The sequence below is a fragment of the Siphateles boraxobius genome, unplaced genomic scaffold (assembly GCF_051911475.1).
Source record: "Siphateles boraxobius isolate OS27281-9 unplaced genomic scaffold, OSU_SipBor_1 61, whole genome shotgun sequence".
NCBI classification, from domain to species: domain Eukaryota; kingdom Metazoa; phylum Chordata; class Actinopteri; order Cypriniformes; family Leuciscidae; genus Siphateles; species Siphateles boraxobius.
Window position 1 is genome coordinate 5,776,986 of NW_027509188.1, and position 25,422 is coordinate 5,802,407.

A 25,422-nucleotide genomic window follows, 5' to 3' on the forward strand; every position below is an offset into this window, starting at 1 on the left:
GTTTCGCGTAGAGCCTCGATTCGGTTGACTGTTCTGGTCGAAGTGAAGAGTTTGAATGAAATAGCCGTTCATAATTTAAAGATTGCATCTCGTGATTTCAAAAACACCTTTTTTTCCTGCGCATTCCTTTTTCAAAGAACATCTTTCAACTCTGCATGTGGTAGGGATTCTGATATTTGATTTTACAACTAGAAAAGCATATGGCGACTGTCTCGCACATACACCCCGATCTCATCAGATAACCTCAGCAATAAAATAATTCTCGACCTCTTACGAAAATAACACTTGCAGGAGGGCACAGCTTGGGTCAAACACCAGGGGTCAGATATTGTGACGACGTGTATGCTTGCGTCTGTGTGTGTGTGTGTGTGTGCGTGTGTGTGTATGTGCGTATGCGTGTGTTCTACTTCCCACGATCCAGGTGTGGAGGTGTGTCGTGGGAGGAGTCAGTGTCTGGTGCACCGTTCAGCCATTTCTGGTCGGAGCGCGGAAGTGTTCGCAAGTGTTTCACAGCGGTTCTCACGGAGCTTTTTGGAAACCAATGTCTATGTTCTTCTTTCAGCAAAACGGAGTTTTGTAAAAACGTAAGACCTTTTTTAACATTATACAACGTTTTTAATACCTTTAAACACTAGTTAATTGTAAAAGTATGTTAGAAAATAAAACTATTTGCATGATATCATTTTAATTCTAGAACATGTATGCAGCTTTTAAAATGTATGTGCTTTAACGATACACATTGTTTTAATGTAAATTTTATATGTGTTTTATTTTAAAAGGTCTTTCACATTTACATTTGAAGTTGTACTTTTCACAATCACAATGATCTCACCTCTGACTATGGCTTCTATTATACATTTTCTTTAAAAAGATTAAAATGTATTGTTTTTAATGTTTTTTCATCATTTTGAACATTTTGAACATTTAGCCCTAGTGATCGTCTGTGATTTTCCATGCTTAATCTGTTCAGACCAAAACGGGGAGGAAGGTGAGGAGTTAGCGTGGGGAGAAATTCCATGCACAGATGTACAGGCCGGAAGTGGGAGGGAGGGGAGGGTTGGGGATTTCCCACGGTCACATGACCAATCCGGAAGGGGCGTGGTCTAGCGTGGGAAATTCCAACGGTGTCATAAACGGAGAGGGGCGGGGTTTTATGGGGGCAATAAATCACTCTAAAGTGACACATTGTACCCTTATACCTCTCTCTCATCTTGCCTTGCTCATATTCTCTGTTTACTTAAGATCTAGTTGCGAATGTAAAGACAGTTTATTGTGTTCTCTCGCGTGACAGAAGCAAGACAACACCCTTAAAAGTTCAGTAATTCTGTATCCTAAATACTAAACTAGTACTGCAGGACTGTACTATCCATGCACATTGTTTTGTTAAATTCATGTGTGCTCGTAATCGTTTACCAAAATAACTTCCCCTACTTCTTACCATCCAATCAATTCTCCACGAACAAAAAAATTGATAATAGCGACGTATCATAACGTCTATCATACTGACATTATCACGGAATATTGAGTCTTTTCAGAAATGCACGCTAACAGTTTCTTCATCTTCACAAGCCATGTGTTTGTTGAGAGTGTCTGTCTGCAATTTTGTGTGTGTGAAAATAAGTCAGGATTTAGTTTATAGATAGTGTGTGATGCCATGTTCCCGCTTTATTAGGGCGAATGACTCACATCAAATGTGTCTAATACTGTGTCCTAACAGACACGATGCGATGATATTCCAGCGACAAGCAATTTGTCTGTCCATATGTGACACGACTACGAGATGCAACAAAATCAATCAAAAACCTCAGCCAATCAGAGCAGCGTGTGGGCAGGGTCTCGCTGCAAGTGCATGACCCCAGATATTAATCTTGACGAAACTCGCAAGGAAATGGATATGTACATAATCTAAATTAACAAATAATCACACAACCTAAACATTATCAAAATACATATAGAGTGTAATGATGCTGGAGCTGAAAATATGTTAACCGATGTGGATCTATGTACAAAGGGTTTATTGAAGAAACAAACATACATAAAAGCCAAACACTGTTTGATGAAGCTTGGAAACCTTTACAAATCTTTTGTTTCAATTCAGTGGTTCGGAGCATGTTTTAAACTGCCGAAGTCACTTGATTGCATTAAACGTGGCTTCATTACATCATAACTGTTTCGAAACATTTAAAAATTTCAATGGGTCACCCCTGGATGGCAATAATCTCTGTGAACCCATTGAAAGATTATGTGTATTTCAGTTAACTTTATTTAGATGCATTTACATTGTTACTTTGCCTCAAGATGCAATCAATTGAAACTATGTCTGTTAAGGTGTGAAACAAATGACCCATACAGAAGTATGGCCCATAGAAACTGATGGGTGTGAATGACAAAGAAACAACATTGCTGCAGTGTTGATCATTCTCCTGTGGGAGGTTCTGACAGTTTTCTATTGTATGTAGCCCTTTTGTCTTCATGTAAAGTTCTGTCACACAGAATAATCGTATATCTTTATATTGATATTATACCTTTGGGTTAAGATTATTTGAAGGACGACATGCTAACATCATTGCTGCTGAAGAACTGCTACATTACAAACCTTAAATAAATGATTCTCCCCACACAAATTCTAGTCAAACTTTTTTATATATTAGAGAAATCTGATACATTGCCAAGCCACCAAAACGCTCTGTCAAATACAGCAAAATCTAACACCATGAATAGTGCAGATTCACGGAGAATCATTGAACAAGTGTCTATGGGTTTTACCTGAACTCTGATCAGTTTTATACATTTGTGCACATTTGTATAGTTAGAAGGAACAGTGGTAGTTAATAGTCTCTCATTGGCCTGTTCAGCTGAGCAATCCTGTGAAACTCATTCCACACTGATGACATAAAATGTTCTCTCATACATGAATCTTCATGTGGTACTTAAGGGTTTCTTTATATCTGAAAGTCTCTTCACAGTGGCCACATTTAAACGGCTTGTCTCCAGTGTGAATCCTCATGTGCCTGTTAAGGTTTCCTATATGGTTGAATTTTTTCTCACATTGTTTACAGGTGAAAGACTTCTCTGTCGTGTGAATTCTTATGTGGTCTTCAAGGTGTCCTAGTTGATTGAAATTCTTTCCACACTGAAGGCACATGTAGGGCTTCTCTCCGGAGTGAATTCTCAAGTGGACTTTAAAGTGTCCATTATCATTGAAACTCCTTCCACACTGAGGGCAAGTATAAGATTCTTTACTGGTGTGAACTCTCATGTGCTTTTTAAAGCTTCCTTTCAGAGTGAAATGTATTTCACACTGCTGGCAGGTGAAGAGGCTTTGTCCAGTGTGAATTACCATGTGGGCATTAAGGTTTCCTTTTCGGTTGAAACTTTTTCCACACTGTTGGCAGGTGTAAAGACTCTCTCCAGTGTGAACTACCATGTGGACTTCAAGATTTCCATGTTGAGTGAAACTCTTTCCACACTCAGGGCAGGTGTAAGGCTTCTCTCCAATGTGAAGTCTCATGTGCCTGTTAAGGGTTCCTTTTTGAGTGAATCCCTTTCCACACTGTTGGCAGATGAAAGGGCTCTCTCCAGTGTGAATCCTCATGTGTTCTTTAAAGTGTCCTTTTTTAAAGAAACTCTTTCCACAATGAGTGCACATGTAGGGTTTCTCTCCAATGTGAACTCTCATGTGGACTTTCAGGTTTACACGTTGATCAAAACCCATTCCACACTGAGGGCATGTGTAAGGCTTCTCTCCAGTGTGAATTTTCATGTGCCTGTTAAGGCTATCTTTCAGAGTGAAACTTACTTCACACTGATGGCAGTTGTAAGGCTTCTCTCCAGTGTGTACCATCATGTGCTTATTAAGGCTTTCTTTTTGAGTGAATCTGTTTCCACACTGTTGGCAGGTGTAAGGCTTCTCTCCAGTGTGAATTCTCATATGGACTTCAAGGTTTCCTTTACTGAAACTCTTTCCACATTGAGGACACGTGTAAGGCTTCTCTCCAGTATGAATTCTCATGTGCCTACTAAGGCTTCCTCTTTGATTGAATCGGTTTCCACACTGTCGGCAGATGAAAGGGCTCTCTCCAGTGTGAACTCTCATGTGGTCTTTAAGGTATCCTTTTCTATTGAAACTCTTTCCACACTGTTGGCATATGAAGTGACTTCTAGTGTCTATCTTCTGAACTCTTTTTTGTGAGGAAGTCTTTTCAGGCTGTGAGCAACTAAAAGATTTTTCCCCAGTTAAGAGATCAGAATGATTGTTATATTGATCTTTCTCTTCAATTTCGTTCAGTACTTCACTCTCCTCTTTCAGTGTCATCAGGTCTAAAAAAAGACAATTAAAAGTTAACCCCACTTTAATGGCACAAAGCAACAGACATCAAAACATTTATAAAAATTTGATGTAAAGCATCAAAGCCAACATACAACTAAAAACTATGCCACTGAAAGAGGTGTTGCATGTTCTCTGAGAACCCTTCTCAATATTGCTCACTTTACTTGCTTTAGGACACATCTCAAGAACTGTCAAGATGGCAGCTAAATACCTTATTTAAAAAACCTAGTTTGACCCAGGAGGTCTGGTTAATTATAGACTGATCTCAATCTCCTATTTGCTACATCTTCTATGGGACAGGTGGCCAACCCTGTCTGGAGGGCAACCTTCCTGCATTCTTCAGTTCCAACCCTGATCCAACACACTTAACTGTTATACCTTGAAAACCTTGATTTGTTGGTTCAGGTGTGGAGCTAAAAGTTGTTTAGACCCCTGTTTGAGGGGTTAAGACCCTAAAAAATGAAAGGAACGAGGGGGAAAACAAGCGAGGACAAACTCCCTGCACAACCATTAGATCAAAAACTGAGTCACACAGTAATTCCATGTAATGATTTACATAAAGAAAACCGGCAGGAAACGGAATGTTATAACTTTGGAATGACCCATCGCTGGCAGATGGAGTTGTGATATGATTCCCTTCACACCACTGTACAAGCTCACAAGCAAGATATTAAGAGATCATGACTGACAACTTGTATCACTCTCTATGTAAATAATGGAGATGGATGATAGGAGCCGATGTAACTTGAGGTTAGTGGGTTTATCAGAATCCAAAGAGGGATTACCAGAATCCAAAGAGGGATCGGACCCAATTAGGTCCCAAAACATAACATATCCATTTAAGCTCAGGGAGATGTATTTGCGCAGTGAGACGTGTAGCTCTGGGCGCGCTTTAGATGTGTGATGCTGCGCGCACAAAACTTACCATACATCACGCGAGTACCAATCTGAGAGACACGGGTACTTTAGCGTCTATGTGCGCTTGAATGAGGTGTTGCTTAAAAAAACGCAAATGATCAACTTCCGTGAAGATGACTGGCTTACGTCAACTGACCCGAGTGTCTTTCACGTTGGCCCCGGGCCATCGGGCAGTCCTTATTGTCGAGCCCTGACTGTTATGCTGACAACACACAACTCTACTTCTCATTCCAACCAGATAGTGATCCAATGGTAGCTGCTTGCATCTCGGCCTGCCTGACAGACATTTCTTGCTGGATGAAGGACCACCATCTTCAACTAAACCTTGCGAAGACAGAGGTACTTGTGGTCCCGGCCAACCCAACACTACACCACAACTTCTCCATTCAGCTAGGTTTGTCATCCATAACTCCATCAAGGTCAGCCAGGGACCTTGGAGTTGTGATTGATGATCAATTGAACTTCACAGACCACACTGCTAGAACTGCCTGGTCCTGCAGATTTGCCTTATACAACATTAGGAGGATCAGGCCCTTCCTATCAGACCATTCTACATAACTCCTTTTCCAAGGGCTTTTCAATCCAGACTGGACTATTGTAATGCTCTCTTGGCAGGCCCTCCAGCATGCACTGTCAAACCTCTGCAACTGATCTAGAATGATGCAGCTAGAGTGGTCTTTAACGAGCCGAAGAGAGTGAAGGATTACAAAATTAAGAATAGGTTTAAGATCTGCTGATCCTATTTTCTTTACATAACCTCACATGAAAAATTAAGGTAGAGTAAATTGAATTTAGCATTTAAGGTTATAAATGATGATATCAGAGTTATCAGCAAGAGAGTCTGGCCAATCCTGTGTTCTGTATTTGTCAGATTACTGTCTATCGAGCCATTCCTGTATCTCTCTATTGTAAGCGATTACTGAAACTCTTGGTAGCTTCCGTCTCAGCGGGAGAGTTCTGCCATTCCTGTTTTTGAGTCTCACTGTTTGAATAGTTATGCTGATTGGATTAGAACCCGTAACGGGCTGACTTCTGTACTTCATTTACATGCTTTGTTTCAGAGTGTCTCCACCTCTATGTAACTCCTCCCCCTTTAACCCTCTGGGGTCTAAGGTGTTTTTTTGGGGTCCTTGAGATGTTTTGACATGCCCTGACATTTGTGCTTTTTTCAATTGCTTATAAAAATATCAATGGCAAAGGTGTAATTACACTCTATTTAGCACAAACAGGGCTACCATAATATGTGAGCAACATGTATGTACATGTTTGTATTTTTGAGGGAATATTGTTTATGCATGGTTATTGAAATAACTAAAACTTAAAGTTTCTGAAATAAGGCCACAAAACACACACTAAATATGTGTCCACAATACTTTTGACTAATGGATATTGTCGCCTTGAATTTTTACTTCAAAATGATCTGAAAATCATCCTGCCTAATTATTCACGTAAAACAATACATTGATTTAAATTTTATAAAACACTTTTTGTTTGGTAAGGCAATATGCGTGGAGGGGTGTTTACACCTGAGAAGACAATGACCGCTCAATGTGCCGCATAATGAGCTGTATAATGAGCCTTTCACACAGATGTGTCACTGGGTACCAAAGAATGCAAGGACACAAATAAATTATATATATATATATATAATTTATTTGTGTCCTTGCATTCTTTGGTACCCAGTGACACATCTGTGTGAAAGGCTCATTATACAGCTCATTATGCGGCATATATATATATATATATATATATATAGTAAAATTGTAACCAATTACAAATAGGTTACAATTACAACACCAATTACAATTTTAACAATAATTCAAGTGTATTCTTTCTTTGTAAAAAGTATAAATTTTTTCATACGTATTTCAAAGGTAAGGATTCATTAGTTTGAATATTGGAACAAACTCTATAACAACATCTTAGTTGATAATTCAATATACCTACTTTGTTTTTGACAAAACAACCCATACTATATATTTAACATATGAGCAGAAATTGGCGAACAAAAGCTTATTTTAATGTGGCAGTAGTCTTTTTTTACAATAGCCTAAAAACTTTATAATCTATCCAAAACTTATCAACGAAATCTTGTCTAAACATTCATATTTAGTCTGTAACATATGTTTATGATATATTAGCATATAAATGTTAATTTGCAGTTTGTTGCTTATACAGACTATTTATTTAAACATATTTCAGTCTATTTGTACTCATCTCAGTAGGCTATAGCAATAGTTTTCATGTGTTCATGTAAAAATAACATGTTTACTGCGAGAGTGAATGAACGGCACAGACACGCGCTGTATAACTGTAGTAAACAACAGCGCGCGCGCCTGTGTCATTGTTCACACACAGACACGCAATTCATATTTAAACAGTCTTTTTGCGGTTTACAGACACTATTCAATATCATGATTAGAATAAAGCACTTAAGAATAAATAACTTACTACATCAGCTGAAACCGTGCTCCTCGAAATTAAACTACCAGCACTTCTGAGGTAATGTTCCAGGATTATTACGATAGTAGGCTATTATTCCTCACAGCGCAGCAAGATGAGGTAAAATACACGGTTCTTAATAAACTTGACGTGTTTATATCCAGCTGATGTGGGCGTAGGCATGTTTGCATGGCTTGTCTCAGATCATTTGCGTTTGAATAGCGCGCGCTCTCCGTGGGCATGGCACATTAACGTGTAATGAGGTATAATTAGCTGAAAAGAAAAAGACTGACATCTCTCTCTTTTCATACAGTTTACATAAACTGAGAATATTTTTTTTTTATATAAATTACTTCATTTAAAAGAAGAGAATTCAAGCTTCATAAAGAAAAATCTCTCGTGCCTGTATGACGAGTATTCGCGAAGTAACAGTTAATTTTCGGAAGCGTTTCAGAATAGACTTCACTGACAGAGAGAAGGCAAAACTCGCATCATGTTTATTTTTCTTTATTTGACAAAAAGCACAAACTTTGTTTTTATTGTGAGTATACTCAAAAAAAAAACACTTAACAGGATGGAATGATGTATAACACTTATCTGTAAGATCAAAATCAACAGAATATTTTGAGTCTCTTTTGCACTGATAAGAAAAAAAGTGAGCTGGTATCGCCGACGATACCTTTGACCCCCAGAGGGTTAAAGGTATATGAACTCTACTGTATACTGCCTTAGTTAGACTTGGACGAAATAGATGCAGCGCTGTGAGTCTTGATGACTGCAGCTACCAGCAGCTTGTGTTCTCAATAAAGGAACCTGCTTGAAAGATATCCCAACGTCTCCTGGTCTTCGCTTCTGAGTTGCCTACACTTCACAACAAGTTCACAACAAGAGCAAGTGTCACACCTCTCCTCAGAAATTTGCACTGGTTGCCAATTGCCGCTCACATCAAATTCAAAGCACTGATGCATGCCTTCAGAACAACCACTGGCTCTGCTCCCTTTTACCTAAACTCATTATTCCAGCCTTACGTACCATCCAGAAGCTTGAGTTCTTTAAATGAACGGCGCCTCATGGTGCCATCTCAAAGAGGCACAAAATCACTTACACAGACCTTCACTTGGACTGTTCCCTGCTGGTTGAATGGTCAGATGAAACAAAAACAAAAAAATGTTTTTTTGGCAGTAAATACTTAAAGGTTCCATGACATGGATTATTTTATTATTTTATGTTTATTTTATTATAAAATTGTCTCTTTTTTACTGCAAACATAAAGCAAGCATCGATCAGCGATAATGGTCCTGCTCTCATAAAACATAACTGAAAATGATTACAATGAAAACAATATTAGATTTATTAGTTTATTACCTGTCAGGATAAAGTGCCCAGCCATTTTAACTGTAAACATTTCGAACTGTGGTAAACCATTACTAAAAAATCAGCAAACAAAAATAACACTCTAGCAAATGCTAATAATTGCAGCTACAACAATCTTCAACAATACATGCTGTTTTATACCCTCTACAGAGCCCCAGCTTAAATTTAACTAGACTAACAAATAAAAACAAGATCAAAGACAATTCCATCAACAAAATTCTGTTAATTTCATTATTTATCAGAACTGCTCCAGGGTTTTTCCTGGCTCAAAATGAGGCGGAGGTGGTAAAATTGTAACACTAGGGGGGTCGGGAGGCATGCTCCCCCGGGAGAAAATTTTGTACATTTTAAAGATAAATTCATTAATCTGGTGCACTTTGAGTCACTCGAATCTGTTGTTAAAAATAAATAACAATCCACCCGCCAACCACCCATATTCTTTGATTTAGATATCTGCATCTGATCATCACATTACAATTATTCAATTAAGCATGATAATATGGTAACATATCACATAATTAACATTTATTTAAATTAAAAGTTCTTCTTTTGGCAAAATTAAATTTTCTTTATAGCCTAAACAGAGGCTTTACTCCCTTTAAACTTATTGTCAATGTTTCATTTTTGAAAACATTCATTTAAAATTCTTACATTTTATCAATACATTCAATTAAAATAATAAGACACTAGGCTGTTACTAATCAAATTAAATAATTTACATTGAAAAATTATAACTGTATTAAATTAGATTATTTTGAATATTTTTTGAATATACAAGGAATGTTGAAAAGAATGATACTTTGAAACTAAACCGCCAGTAGGAGGCGGCAGGCGGCCGTCTTAATGAGCGAGTCATTGAGTCATTAATGTAAACGATTCGTTCAAACGGCTGATTGATTCAGAATGAGGCGGTTTAATAATGGGCAATTGAATCTTTGACTCAAGCGATTAGTTCAAAACGCTGAATGATTCAGTAATGAATCATGGATGAGTGTTGCTGTGAAACGCGATATGGTTCTGTTGTTTGGAACTATTTTCGCTGCTAAAACAGAACAAAAACAGTCTAAAAATGTAAGTAACTTAATTTCAACTATTTGTTTATTGAACTGTTATGAAATTAATATCTCAGTTTCAATCGTGATGGCATTCAGGAAAACAGCACTCTGGTCGTGTGTAGTCTATATATTATTTCTTAACTATAATTAATGTTATAAATAACTGCGCGAGACTCAACAGCGCAACTTTGTTAACGTCCGTACATTAGGTACCATGATGGGAGTTCCGTGTCTTTATTACACTCATTTAGCTGTCATCCACCCTCGATTGAATGGAATGTTTTTATTACCCGACCCGCGGATTATGATCCGTGCAGCACTATCGGCAAACTACACGGTTAGAGAATGGACACAAGCGGGAATCGCGACAGAACTGTCACAGTGGAAAAAGTGTATATGAGCACGTGACTGTCTGTCCGAGTTTTGTCGAGAGGCGGAGGCGGCACGAAATTTGACGGAGGCGGCCGCCTCATAATTGTCTATGCAGGAAAAACCCTGTGCTCAACTCATGCAAGAGAGAAGACAGTGTCTGCTCACTACTGCAATTGCTACTGGCTCCTTGACCATAAACTGAAGCACTTGGTTGGTGTATGGCAGGCAAAGTATGAACAGATGGTTTTTGGTGGGGTACAAAGGTTTGTGCTTATGAGGAAAGGCGTTTACAGCTGAGCTCATCACTCGACACATCATTCTCATCATGTTCCTTCTGTGCACGGTGTTGCCTTTCCTCCACTTGTCAAGTCACCTTCGTTAATATAGCGCTTTTAACAATATGGACTGTTTCAAACCAGCTTTACAGTGATAATAGGAAATTACTATTCTTCCACTTGTAACGCTCTCGTTCCAGCTCCAATTCTCTCGGGTGGCGATCCTCTTCTTTCAGCAAGAAAAGATGATGGTCTTTCTTCTGCTGTTCAATGAAGGATGAACTCAAAGTGGTATCTGATGTAGAGAACTTTTCTTCTCTTGGTGCGATTTGCTAGGCTTTCTGTTTGCTTCAACTACTGAATGAATGCTTGAAGTCCCCTCATCACTGATCTCTACTGCAGACCCAGCAGAAGGTGTGGAGCTGTCATCAATACTGATGCTGTTCTTGCATCATCAGTTGCTAATGAAAGATGATAGACACTACATTTAGGACAAAATGTCAGTAATAAAAAATACATTTGGCAGAAATTCTTAATGATACCACATCTATTCTAGGCTGCTTTGAGAAACATTTCTGGTTCAATACAAGTTACATTTACTGAACAGCATTTATGGCATAATGTTGATTATCACAAATTTTAGACATCATTTTGATTAGGCCTTTATTTAAAAAAAAAAACAAGATGAAAATAACTTGCTTAATTTCAGTTTCATCAAATTCTGCGTACTTCATTACTAAATAGGACTTAAGGCGAGACACGGCAGGCAAAAACATAGATTTTTCATGCAATGGTCAGTTTTGAGATTTTGGGCTAGTTTACTCCTTCAATATGTGTTCTTTCAAGCTGCTATAAAGAAAACATTGAACATATACATTAAGATGTTTATTTTATTACATTTTGTGTACTTGCGGCAGTAAGTTTCTCCCGAATTCACCAAGAAGTTAGCAAGAAGTTAGCATTCCAACGCGACATGCCGAGCTCCGTCTGTTTACTGAAGTCTGTCATGACCGGTATGGTTGTAAAGCTCCGAGTCTCCTGCACAACGCCATGTAACCCAAATATGGGCAGTTCCTTTCTATCAGTAACCAATCGTGAATGTCCAAAGGGGGATTTAAAGCTAATGACGAAATCTCATTGGCTACTGCTGGTTTCTGATCTCAGCCTATGTAGCACCTATGTACACCAAACTTTCCAGTTATACACTTAGCAGTATTCTGAAGATATTTTCAGAGGGATTTGTTAATAAATCATTCCTGGACTGATTTGTGTGACATTTAATGAAAAGAAATATGGCAAAAATCGTTTTTTTTTAAAGCTATGAACAGTATATTTTGATTTCCTAGATAATGAAAGCATATATCCTGAAACCCCTCTGAAATGTTTTTCTTCATCTTGTGTGTAAACAAAATGAAAAAAGAATTTTGCACCTGGCTTTATCATATGTTCAGGTCTATCTACCGAAAATATATGCAAAAATGTGCATATTTAATGAGATAATGCCTAATTTGCATAATTAAACAAGTATATATAAAAAAAGTATTACAAGTTTTTGAAATTTGTGTAAGTAATCAACCGAGGAAGCTTCATGTTGATATCTGTTATTTTAAAATTTTACCCTATTCACCTGTTATGTCTCGCCTTAATACGCTCCGTTATCCCAGTAAAAAAAGATAACTAAAAATGACTTGAACAAGATGAACAGCAGTTGAAGAAAGTTTAAAATATATATATTTTTTTTTGTTGTTCATCAACTTGTTTTGAACATGAATATTGCGGTAAGATTTGCACATAAATAACTTTTGTTGCAAAACTGAATCAAAAACTAGAACATACAAATGACATACTAAAACATCTGAACATACAAATGAACATACCTTTCTCGTCCTCCATGTCAAAACTTCCTCCCTCAATGACATTTGTTGGGTTGCGCAGGGGCTTGTCCCAAGGACTTCGTCCAGCAAAATCGTAGAAAGGCCACTTGGCATCTGCTGATTGACCACTGCACCGCAGTTTAGCCTATCTCGAATGGCCAAAGATCACGCGAACCGCACTCAGACGCCTGAAAAGGACCACGTGTGCAAACACCCTCATCTCTTACAGAATGTGTTTGGTTGAGTTTTTTGTGTGTTCATGTTTTTCATCCACTCTTCGGGCCTGTTACACTATCTGCTTTCTGTATTTCCTATATTGCTATCTGATTAATCAAAACGGTTCCATTTACACCTGGTCACATAAATGTGTTTTCGCAAAATGGACATAAATCTGATCTTCAATATGCAGATTTAATGGAGTTCCCGTCACCGAAAGCAACAGATATGAGCTGCATTTTATTGATCATCAGCTAATTTCAAAATCAAAGACCGCAATAAGAGAGAGCAGTAACAGCACTGGTAAGATCATTTTTTTAATTTTCTTTTAATGAAGCTAATTGTGTTTTAAGCGTCTTCGACTAACTTTCACTTTGATTTGCGATAGTTTGCTCGTTGGCTTGATTAATAGATCATAGATGCAGCTTCTCATCTGCAGTAATGCGTGTTGCAGTAGCGCCGTCATATCTGGCTATAACAGGACATATAGCTTATAACACGCTCCCACGTTTATTCTTTAGCATTGTTGGGAGGAGTTCAATTTACATATGTGGTTTCAACAACCAGATGCATTTACACTTGTCCAGTTTCGTCGGAAATGCGGCCCAGACCACTTCCTGAAGTGGTTTGTGCGATCTCCAGCTTTATATCTGCGTTATATATTATAAACGCATGAAGGTGTAAGCAGCCTCTTCAGCTTCAACTCAATGCCCGACATTACTGACTATTTAAAACAATCATTTCATTTTTATTTTTTAACTCTCACCCCGCCGGTTTTTTTTTTTAGGTTGCAAGCCGGTGGAAGCATATTTGATCATTTTCACTATTGGACATTAAAATAAGTATCTATGAGAGTGAAACCAACCTGTTTGTTCCTCAGTTTCTTCTTGTTTCACTCTGAATGTTTCTTCAATCTTCACGTCTTCAATCTCCACTTTAATAAACGCCATCTTTATATAGTGTCACGTGGATCTCAGTAGCTTAACCAGTTTTTCTGTGTGTCCTGTTTAAGATGAGAATAATTTAACAGAAAGAAAAATAAATCAGAGCTAATGGACTTAAATCACCTGATTAAATAATTATAATACACAAGTTCACATTTATGACTTATATTTCGTATTCAATTATTTGTCCATCACGTTTAATAAATTACACGTTCATAAAAAAAACATTTGCAGCTAATTTGTAAAAGTGTTCATTCACGCTGTTTGAGCAGCTGGTGACGTCAGCGTGCGGCGATTCAAATCATTCGAATCAATCAATCATTCAATCGGCGAATCACTGAATCGTTTTTACGAAGCAATTGATTAAACTGACTGGAGGTTTAAAAAACTGTTCCCCTCATCACTTCTTTCCAGTACATGGATTCGTGTTTACCAAAAGCTGATTCACGTTATTGAGAGCGAAATGAGACGCACCTTTTCTGTTACTCCTGAGGGAATGCGATTTACTCTTAAAACACAACGCTAATTATTGTTAAATAAAGCATTTGAACTTGTTACTCTCAAGGATGGTTAATTAATTGTACATATAAAGTACAATCGATTTGATAGACTGAATGTTTGCATTGATTTAAACACTTTAAATAAGTAAAAACGCAAATCTTTCTTCAACCGAATCACAGTCAATACAACAGCGCGACGCAACGTTATGCCGTCATACCACCAGAGCAAAATAAAAGTCCCGTTCACATGCGGGGTCAAAAATGAAAATTTTCTCTAAAAAAAAGAGAGTGGTGTCTCTCTCTCTCTCTCTCTCTCTCTCTCTCTCTCTCTCTCTCTCTCTCTGTATATATATATATATATATATATATATATATATATATAAATATAAAAATTAATTAATTAAAATAACGATAACAATATCAATATATCACAATAGAGATATTTTGATTATTTAAAAATAAGAATAAAGAAGCAAATTACACACAATATTGACTGCTTTGAATGAACTGATTTGTATCACGGTTAGGGTGTGAAAACAGTTGTTTGTGTGTGAAGTTTGCTTGTTTGTACTCACTATGACACTTGAATATATTGGTATCAAAAGCTCAACGGATTTTGCATGGGACCCAGCATGGTATTACCACAGTTCATGTAGAAAAACATGGTTTTATCATGTCAGGATGATTTTTGATCAGGACAACCAGCATGAACAACTGAACAAAGAAACTCTGGACATTTACATGAAGATGTGATTAATCTGGACTGATTTCAGTTACAGTTTTCCTTCTTTCATACCTCATATTTTCAGAGTTATCTGGATTTAACTGATGATGATTTGACTCAATCTTTGTTGTTTTTATCTGTTCTCAGAGCTGTCAGAGCATCAGGTCTGTTCAGGGGAGGTTTGTTTACTGTAAACTGGATTAGATGAGAATAATTGAGCTTATACTTTCACTGATCAGCTGTTTACAGTATGATCAGATAATCTGGGTTTATATATTTTACATTTATTAATAATTCTATATTTATCAATACCATTTTTTATAAAATGATACATTTTATTGAAAGATAATTTTGATAGTGATATAAATGATTTATGTGACACTACAATAAGAACTGAATGACTGATTTCCATCAACACAAATAAAGTTTGAGATACACACTGTCACTCATAGTGACTCACAAACACACACTGATCTTCTTGTCTATATGAGGATTCATTACACACATTTATTCTGATATGTTATTTCACTGACAGAAGTTAAGCTTTAGTATTAATGTAATGAAGAGAAAATAACTCTGTACTGATTTATCATGCAGCTCAAAGCATTATGGGTAGAATCTCTCATCAATCTATTCTGATTCATAAACAGTTTCACTGATGATTTACAACCAACCCAAAACCCAGGATAGAGTGTGTGAGTGAATGTCAATGGGTCTGTCAATGTCAAGTTACTAAGGCAAACTGCACAGTTTGCGGAAAAGATGTGCGTCCCTTATTTTGCCCTGAAGGTGGCAACCCTATCAAAACACAGTTTCACTGATGATTCAAAATCATCCCAAAACACAGGATCAACCCTAAACCCAGGATAGAGTGGCTGAGTGAATGTGGTCTGGATTGTGTGTATGAGGCTCATTGTGTCAGAGACGCTGTAGAAGGACAGAGATCCTGCACTGTGATCCACACACACTCCTATTCTACTGCAGATGAACTTTACAGGGAGTTTAGTCTGGATTAGGGATGTGACGGTGAGGATATTTTCCCACCGGTTAATCGACGTGTGACAACACCGGTAATACCGGTATCACCGGCGGGAGCTTTTAAATCGCTAATTTAAAGGCAAACCTAAAATGCGCGCGTTTTCACGGGCATAATGGTGCGTCGTTTGGAGTACTGTTTTATTATTTTGCCCTGAACTGGCGCTAATTTGAAAACAAAACAATTTTTTTTTTACATGCTTATAAAAAGCTGATGCAGCAGCACTTCACTTTCACTTTTAGTGTCAATTCATCCTTCACAGGGAGTTTGCTTGACATGCAATCTGACCAATCAAAATTTTGTCCGACAAAGTGGTCAGAAGTAGATTAAAGTCGGTGGATTTGAATTTGGCTTTAACTGAGGCAATCTCTCACGACACATTAAGGAGCCCCAAAACGGTAGGCCTATTTAGTGTTTAATTGTCTTTGACTGACCAAATTTGTAAGTTGAGACTTTGTTCCATATTAAATATTACCTGCTCGGTCCTGTCTGTCAGCGCGTTGTCAGTCTCCTCTATTTTTCACTGCTTCAGAACATGGGTTGAATCCGAAATCGCCCCCTAAACCCTCATTCACTAAGTTAGGCCTATTCCCTACGTTAGTCCACTAATACTGTTCACTTCAAGGAGTGAATGAAAACGAGTGAGCGATTTCGGACAGCCGTTGAGCGTACAGCTGTACACTCGTTAATGCAGTGCAATGTGGGAATGAATATGTGCACTTATTGTCCACTATGGTTTCGGACACCACTAAAAATGTCTATCTCCTCAAATAACGCCCTATTTGAGGGTATAGGGGGCGATTTCGGATTCATCGACAGTGTGTGGCGTGAGAGCGGCATGGCTTGTCTGACAACAGTAAGTAAAGGGTCTTTGCGAATGGCTTGAATGGTTGGTTCGTTATTATTCTTAATGAAAAACCCGAAAGAAAATTCGACACTGACGCTCGTCTTTTCTGTGGGCCATGTGTGTGTGTGTAATAGGCAGGACTTAACGGATGCTGCGTAATTGCGTTAAATATTTGTAACGCTTTTAAAAAATTTTTTATTTTTTTTTACGGTGTCGCGCTGGGCAAGTGATGAAACCGGTGTTGCGACTGAACACCGTGTAACACCGGTAACACCGACTACCTTAGCAAGCCTAGTCTGGATGTTATTGTGTCTGAATGAGTATCTGTAGGGAGAGCAGTACAAACTCCAGGACTGATCATTATATCCGAACACACACTCATTACCCTGTCTCTTCCTGATGATGCTCTTATATGACACTGGTATAAACACACCACCACTCCACTCAATCTCCCAGTAACAGCGTCAACACACACTCTCTCTACACAACACCTGACACTCATCATCAAATCTGTCTGGGTGATCAGGATACGGCTGCTCTGTGTCAGTGATAGTGATCACTCTGTATGTGTGGTTAGGCTGTTTTGTATGTTTCAGATTTTATTGGAGCCACAGCCAGGGAAGATGACGCCCCAGTTCACGCTGCCAGTCTCCTCACGTCACCCTGTTTAAATACCCGCATCTCCTCCGTGTCGCCAGCTGTTTGCTCGATTGCTGCTGCTGGTTACTCTGTTTTGTGATTATCACTGTTATTAGAGTCCAAGTATACTGTGTGTAAGATATTTAACTGAAACATTCTTTGTTAGTATAGTGGTTGTAAACTGTATAGTTGCATTTGTACTGTTCTGTCTTCTCAAGTCATCACCAGTATCGTATCGTATCTCTCACGGAGGAGCTTCGGAAGCTTAAAAGGAGGAGCGACGACAGTGAAGGATGAGAGAAGACCAGGCCTGGACTATTTATGCTATCTTTTTTTATGTTTATACCAACAACAAAACAAAAGTAAAGTTGTCCGTGAGGGGCTGTCATCTTTACTTTCATTTTGTTGTTGGTTTATTTTAGGATTATTAAAGTTTGTTAAACGTTCGCCGTTTCACGCCTCCTTCCCATAACAACATACCTTTACTATATTTATTTTGGTGTATATTATTATTATTATTATTATTTATATATCATTTATTACTTTAATTACGTAGGTTATCACAAACTCACGTTGTTGTTAGAATGTTGCAGACCATTTTCATTTTTTTTCTTTTTCTTTCATCTTTCTCTCTCTGCTGGATCCTCTGCTGGAACGACCTCTGCGTCTCCTTCAGCTGGTGCTAAAGGACAAACCAATGACAGGAGAAACATCACAGAAATCATCAGGTAAACAGAATCCAGTATCAGTGAAGTGGTGAGATTGAGGGTTAAAGATCTTGCTTGATAAAATCATAGGTTAATTCATACGTGACAGGATTATTTTATCATTGCCTAGTTTTATAGGGATAGTTCACTCAGAAATGTAAATTCTTTCATTGTTTACTGATCCTCATGTCTTTCCAAACTTCTCTTGCAGAACACAAAACAAGATATTCTGAAGAATGTCGCTGTTTCTAATGCCCAAATCAAATATGATGACACGTCAATGACATCAAACCATGCACATCACGAATTGATTTGTTCATCTTTCTTTAGTGTGTAATGTTACTGTTTGAGCATGAAAAAGCACTGCAAAGCTCCAGTTATTCTCTATATCTGTCACTGTTTCTGAACTCACTGAAACTCCTCCATTGTAGTTTTGAATTTTCCTTTTGGAACAAACACGTCACAATATTCCTCAGTAAATGAATTTCTTCCCAAGGCATATGCTAAATAAAGGGGGCGAGGCCTGGTTGAGTTAGTTAGTGGTGTGTTTTTGTCATGTCAAAGAGACTGCTTTTACTGCTTTTATGGCCTTCCTAATGCAGACTTACTTGATGGTTAAAATCTACTTTTAACACTATTCCTCAACAGTATACAACCACAATGTTTTGTGTGTCCTCACCATTTTAATGACAATTGCTTTCTGAACTGTGCAATTCAATGCAGGTCAGATGTTATAAATGAAGTTACAAATGTAGGTTCGGGAGGAGCTTATCAGTGTTGTGCAAGTTACTTCCAAACTGTAATACATTATACATTACTTGTTACTGTTATTTAAAAGTAATTCATTACCTTACAATATTACTGTCTCAGAATTGTAATGCGTTACATTACTCCTGTATTACTTTTGAGTTACTTTCACCAAAATAACTATACAGAAGTAGAACTTAACATTCTAAAATGACTAGGGCTGTAACGATATGCGATATGAAACCGAAATCGGGACACTCAGATCGACACACGACTTCCAACTCCCAGCGTTATCCATACCGTCCAGATCCAATGCTATCACATCTTTAAATTACTATTAGTATTATTTGAAGTTAACTTAACATTATAAAATACGTAGACCTACACCACAAAACTAGCTGAGGATAAATTATTTTAAATTTGGGAATTCCAGCGTTATGGACATGACATTTGCAGTCAAAACTTGAAATATAAATTCTCAGAAAATACATTAATACCAAAATATTGAAACGTATGTTTATCCATAGGCTCCTCCTTGAAAGCAGTCCAGACATTAGAAAAATATCAGTCTACACATGCGTTTTATATTTAATATGAGGGAAATAGACAGTCATGTGTGACAAAAACAATCTTTAACTTTTAGGAGGCAACGATTTTTTTTGTTGTAATTCTGTGAATTACACTGCGAAAATCGGATGAAGAAGGGTTGCCTCTCCACAGAACATAAAATATTCATTTATTTTTTATTTTTCGTGTTCGCATTTATGAGGAAAAAACAATGTTACAGACGTGACAGTTCTCCGTTACGGACGTTAAAAGACTGCTTTAAAACTTTCACAGAGGCCTTACACAGAAGACACAAAGCCTTTCTTTAAAGTGAATTTCGTTTTGTATTAATTGTATAATAATTTTAATCAATGTTTCATCAACCAATTGCCTGGATTTAAAAAATAAGAAGTAGGCTAAATATAGCAGACAATTATAGATAATCACGACACGGAGGCGCCAGGGCGTGAACTGGAGCGTCTCATAAATGAACCGAAACTCAGCGTAGCCTATAAGCTTATTCACGGACCTGAAAAATATATATATATTGAAATGTCTACTTGTAAACAGAACAATTCAAAACGAAAGAAAACAGACTGCTCTCTGCTTATGAAATGAAATGTGCATTTCTCTCGGGTGCATTCACTAGCCTACTGCGAAGATCGCGAATCAGCATCGTCAACTTCATCTTGACTTTATTAATAAACAATCAACATGTCTCCTTCTCCTATATTTGACATATTCATAATCATTGCTTTTGCCGGTTCTTTGTGACAGCTTTTAGGTGCTTTATCGGCAGCGCCACCGCCCTTACATGAACGCGTCACCACGGCATCAAAAACATGATTGCGTGATGAAAACATGAAAAATACCACATAAACATAGCCTAACTGTTTAGAAAGAAAACACAGAACGAAAAGCCTAATGCTCATACGTCCATCTCGCGAATGTATAGTCTTCTTCATGCCATCTTCACCATTAGCCGCTTTTCCTCTGGCCAGCGTGAGCACAGAGGCCGAAATCATACCTCACTGCACTCCTGTAAAAAATAAATCGCCATACAAATATATCAGACGCTGCCATTTAGTCTTTATTTAGAGACTTGGACACCACACGCGGCTATTGACTGACCACGAACAGGTAATTCAGCCTACTTGCATTTTTCATTTGTTAATGTCTCGCGGTCTTGATGTTTTTTTGTTTTTTTGTTGTTTTACAATTAAAACTAAAAGTCTGTTGTAACGCAAGCCTTACTGAACATGTACCGAGTAAAATATTACTGAAAATTGATTAGTAATGCCTTACACTACTGCGTTACAGCAAAAAGTAATATGTTACTGTAATGCATTACTTTTGTAACGCGTTACTCCCAACACTGGAGCTTAATCATTCATTCCTGTCAGTAATCATTATGAGCATATATAAGCAGCAGTCATTGCACCATCCAAGCAACAATTCTTCCGGCATTCCTCCACTTCTCCATTGCCACCTCTATTTCTATTAGGGCAGGCGAACTCGAGAAATGACAGTTGTAAGAAAGGTATTAAATAAAGAATCACCACTGTGAAACACCCTGCATAATTCATGCTTGTGAAGGTGGTTCAGGTTGATCAGCTTGTTCTTCTTGGCTGTCATTATCAGACTTAGGTTTGAACTGATACATCAAAACTGACGCCACAGTTAGTGTAATTACAGTAGTGTTCGCAGCTTTCTCGCCGTTTACGGTAAGCTGTGTTGCATTTCTGCAGTAAACCAATCACAACAGACTGGAACTATCAGAAGGCGAGTTTTAAAGAAGCTGAAACTAAAAAGCAGACATTAAATTATGTAAACGTATTCTAGTAGACCCCATGAACAACATTATGAACCTGTAAATGAGCATAATACGTCTCTTTAAGTTCATACCTGTTTCTCTGTCCTCTGAGCTGCAGCTGATACAGTGTCGTGGTTTTTATGTTCATCCATCACACACAGCACACATATACACTTCTGATCAGTGTGGCAGAAAACATCAAGAAGCTTGTCGGGTTTCTGGCAGATCATCTCCGGCAGTCGTCCAGTGGCTTCAGTCACTTTATGTGGCTAACGGGAGTGAAATTCCTCATGGCGGTCGAGATGGGTTTGACAGTAAGACTCCAGACACACCAGACAGGACTTGACGGCTTGTTTTCTTCCAGTACAGACGTCACACTGCACATCTCCAGCTCCAGTGTAACCGTCAGCAGGAAGTTTAGTCTTCTTCAGTTTCTCCACCACTTCAGTCAGAATGGTGTTTTTAGCTAAAGCAGGTCTTGGACTGAAGGTCTGTCTGCACTGAGAGCAGCTGTAGACTCTCTTCTCATCCTTCTGATCCCAGCAGTCTGTAATACAGATCTTACAGTAACTGTGTCCATAGGGAATGGTCACTGGATCCTTCAGGAGATCCAGACACACTGAACACATGAACTCATCCTGAGTAATTCTGGCTTCTGCCATTTTACTGCATAAATACAGAGACACAAACACACAACAGCCCAACTACACTTCAGTTTCTCTGAACTCATGTGATTCCTGTTTCTTTGTCTGAGTGATGTGTGCAAATGTATGGAAGTCTGGAAAGTCACAGATCATAAAACGTCCACTAGATATCAGTCTCAGAAAGACACTCATTTCTTGACGAAATTTATCTACAGTATGTCATTGCATGACTGTCCTTAGATGAACATTACCTTCTAGAGGTGCGACGAGATGCTTATCTCACGAGACGAGACGAGACACGAGTTTGGGTTCACGAGACGAAGCGATTTTTGCACAATATTTTATACAAATCTTCAATGACAAAATTCATGACTGGAAAAATATTCTGCAGGAGTATTTCGAAATGTTATAACTGAATGTCATTTCAGTTCTACTTTGAGTGTGAATTATCAAATGCATTGAAAGACAACAATATAAAAGCACTTTAAAAGGTTTTGCCACAAACACAACTGACTGGCTTTTCTCCTGTATCATTTCACATGAGTCTCTCCAGACTTTACAGTATGAATTTTGAGCTTCCAGAACTTCTGATTGAGGCTGTGTGTGACCTCCTAATTGATCTCCTTTCCACAAATTGAACTTAAAAATAAAAACTAAGAAAAAAACTTTTTTTGGTGGTTGGGTTAATCTAAGGGCAAATAAGAAGTTAGCAACCATAATAAAAGTACTTATAAACATGTTGCCGCATTTCAATACACAGGGACCCGTGGTGTATGTAGATAGAAATGGCTCATTCTAAGGTAATAAAAACATCACGGTTCATTAAGTAAGGTTGTATATGATATTGCATTTCTGTTAGCAGATCCTCCTAAATATTACACAATGCACCTTTAAATAATTCGAATCACTAGATGCACGGTGTATTCAATGAAAAAAAATGGATAGAATAAGGCCCCGTTTACACGAAGGAAAAACGCAGATATTTCCCTGCGGTTTGGCCACTCTACACGAAAACCTTGTTTTTATCACAGAAAACTATTTTTTCTAAAAACTCCGGCCAAAGTGGAGATTTCTGAAAACACCGGTTATGTGTTGTCGTGTCATCTGGGAGAAACGGGGTTTTAGGTTCTCATACGTCACATTATGCGCTAGAAAGTGCTTAACGTCATGTGAGAGCCCTAAGTTTGCAGTTTGTTTGGCTACTGATCATAGATGCTGTTAAGGTGGTACAAATTTATACTTTTGTGCAAACGCTTTTGGCCTGTTTGCATTTGCAAATACAACTGCAGTACAATTTCGAGGAGCAGAGGCGAAGGAGTGCACGGAGGTCAGCATTTTTACTGCAGCTTTCCCTTCACGTCGCCACCGCCGGATTTGGATCCGACCTGGGCGTACCGCGGTCTGGTGGGAAAACTTCGAGAAAGAAGTCGTCCTCCCGGAGGAATGGCATGAGAACTTCCGAATGTCACAGTGATCTCTACTGTCGCTTTCGGAGTTACTGCGTCCCTCCATAGAAGGTCAGACTACTGTCATGCAGTCTCCGGTCAGGGTAGAGAAAAAAGTTGCCCTCACCCTATACTATTTAGCTGATGAGTGTAGACTACGTAAGACGGCAAACGCATTCGGTCTGTCTAGATCAGCCCTTTCAATAATAATCAGAAAGGTGTGTAGAGCGATAACTGTCCACTTGGGTCCTAAATATATAACACTGCCGAAAACCGAAGCTGCTGTCCAGCAACTTGTGCAGAGATTTGAAGAAGCTTAATGGCCTCGCTCAGTGCCTAGGTGCTGTGGATGGGACGCATGTAGAGATAAAGCAACCACCAGACAAGCATCCCTCCCTGTCAAAGGCAAATCATTGAAGATGAAGAAGCCATACCGTTTACATAATAGGCGACCCTGCATATCCACTGCTCCCATATCTTATGAAAGAATATGTTAATGGAGGAAGCACTGCCCAGGAGCAGTACTTTGGACTATCTTTGTGCAGAGCACGGATGGCGATAGAATGTGCATTTGGGAGACTAAAAGCCCGGTTCGGAGCCCTGAGAAGGGCCATGGACATTAATCTGGCTGATCTTCCCTTTGTAATATATGCATGTTTCGTGCTGCACAATTACTGTGAGGCTTCCAAGGAGACGGTAGACGACAACAGTGTTACTGAGGCAATTCAATACGACAGGGAAAACCAGCCAGACACACAACCAGCTGCCAGAGGAGACAGCATGACGTCAGAAGGGAAGCGGATTAGGAGAATCCTCACTCAATTCCTGGATCCATAAAAGGGACAATCTTCTCTCCATTGTGTGTGGGGTATCAGACAGTATGACATCTCAAAGTTTAAAGTTCTCATTGTCATATATTTCACAATATTTTGCCTATGTTCATCACAGACCTAAAAACTGCTCCTTTCATGCCAGTACTTAGGCAGTATGTTTTGGCTACATTTCAAGGTGTTAAGCCTTTAAATTTACAACATGTTAAAGCAAATATGTTTAGTTTTCTGTTCTTTACATTGTACATGTTTACAAGTCACTTGGATTTAATGTATTGACATTGCCAAGTGTAAATATTAGTTGTTTGGTAGAATGCTATTATCCACATAAAGAATGATAAATTCTAAATGGTCTTGTGTGAATGCTTTCTATAATAGGTTGATCTGGTTTGACACATATTGAATAATCACAGACACACGTCTTCATTTTTCAGACATTTTACTTCTGAAGAGATCTGACACTTCAAGAGGAATTCACAAATTGACAAAAGTAGTGCATATAAGCTGCCTCTTCAGTACTGCTGTTTAAGCAATAGGCACTTTTCAAGTAAAAAAAAACTTTTTTAAAGTATAAAAAAAAACTTCAAGAGGCCTTTACTCAAGGCTACCTACATAAAACCCATTTTTAAACTCTTGGTACAAAAATATTGGAACAACTCTGGGTAACATTTCACACTATAAAAACATGTCCCCAAAATACAGTACAGTACAGTACAGTAATTTTTTTGCACATCAATTGAAACTTTTTATATCTCAATATCGCTAATCTTCCTTAAGGCTTGGGTATATAAAAACTGACCCTGTATGCCCTCAACAGGTGTGTGTGTGTGTGTGTGTGTGTGTCAAATCAGTTATGTTGATGGTGCTGAGTGGCACTGCATTGGGTGGTCTGTTGTCCGACAAGGTGGGTGAGAATTTGTGCTGAATTGGTGCTGGATTTGGAAAATAGGAGTGTGTGTGTGTAGTGGTTGCGAGTGAGCATATACTGGTCCATAAGGACCTCTTCCCTCAAATGGGATATTGTAATGTGGCGGTGGCTGTGTCTGCACAACTTGCCGCAGGAGAGCAAACCCATCTGTAATTGATGATGTTAGCCTATCCAGGGTATTTGTTATTTTAGCAAAATTCTCAGATGCCAGCTTTT

At 38.3% G+C, this 25,422-nt stretch overlaps 1 protein-coding gene and 1 pseudogene across 2 annotated transcripts; both read right to left on the reverse strand.

The window, feature by feature from the left end:
• Positions 1-1,994: 1,994 nt before the first annotated feature.
• On the reverse strand, positions 1,995-14,539 carry LOC143718609 (uncharacterized). Its single transcript, XM_077209630.1, has 3 exons — positions 14,275-14,539; positions 13,722-13,859; positions 1,995-4,320 (listed from the first exon to the last, which is right to left on the reverse strand). The coding sequence occupies exons 2-3, from the start codon at positions 13,804-13,806 to the stop codon at positions 2,906-2,908; spliced, it is 1,500 nt and encodes a 499-aa protein (XP_077065745.1). The 5' UTR covers positions 13,807-13,859; positions 14,275-14,539; the 3' UTR covers positions 1,995-2,905.
• A 3,575-nt stretch (positions 14,540-18,114) lies between these two features.
• On the reverse strand, positions 18,115-22,075 carry LOC143718484 (E3 ubiquitin/ISG15 ligase TRIM25-like; annotated as a pseudogene). The gene is made up of 2 exons (XR_013196395.1): positions 21,452-22,075; positions 18,115-18,228 (listed from the first exon to the last, which is right to left on the reverse strand). The product of XR_013196395.1 is annotated as an E3 ubiquitin/ISG15 ligase TRIM25-like (transcript).
• Between the last annotated feature and the right edge of the window lie 3,347 nt (positions 22,076-25,422).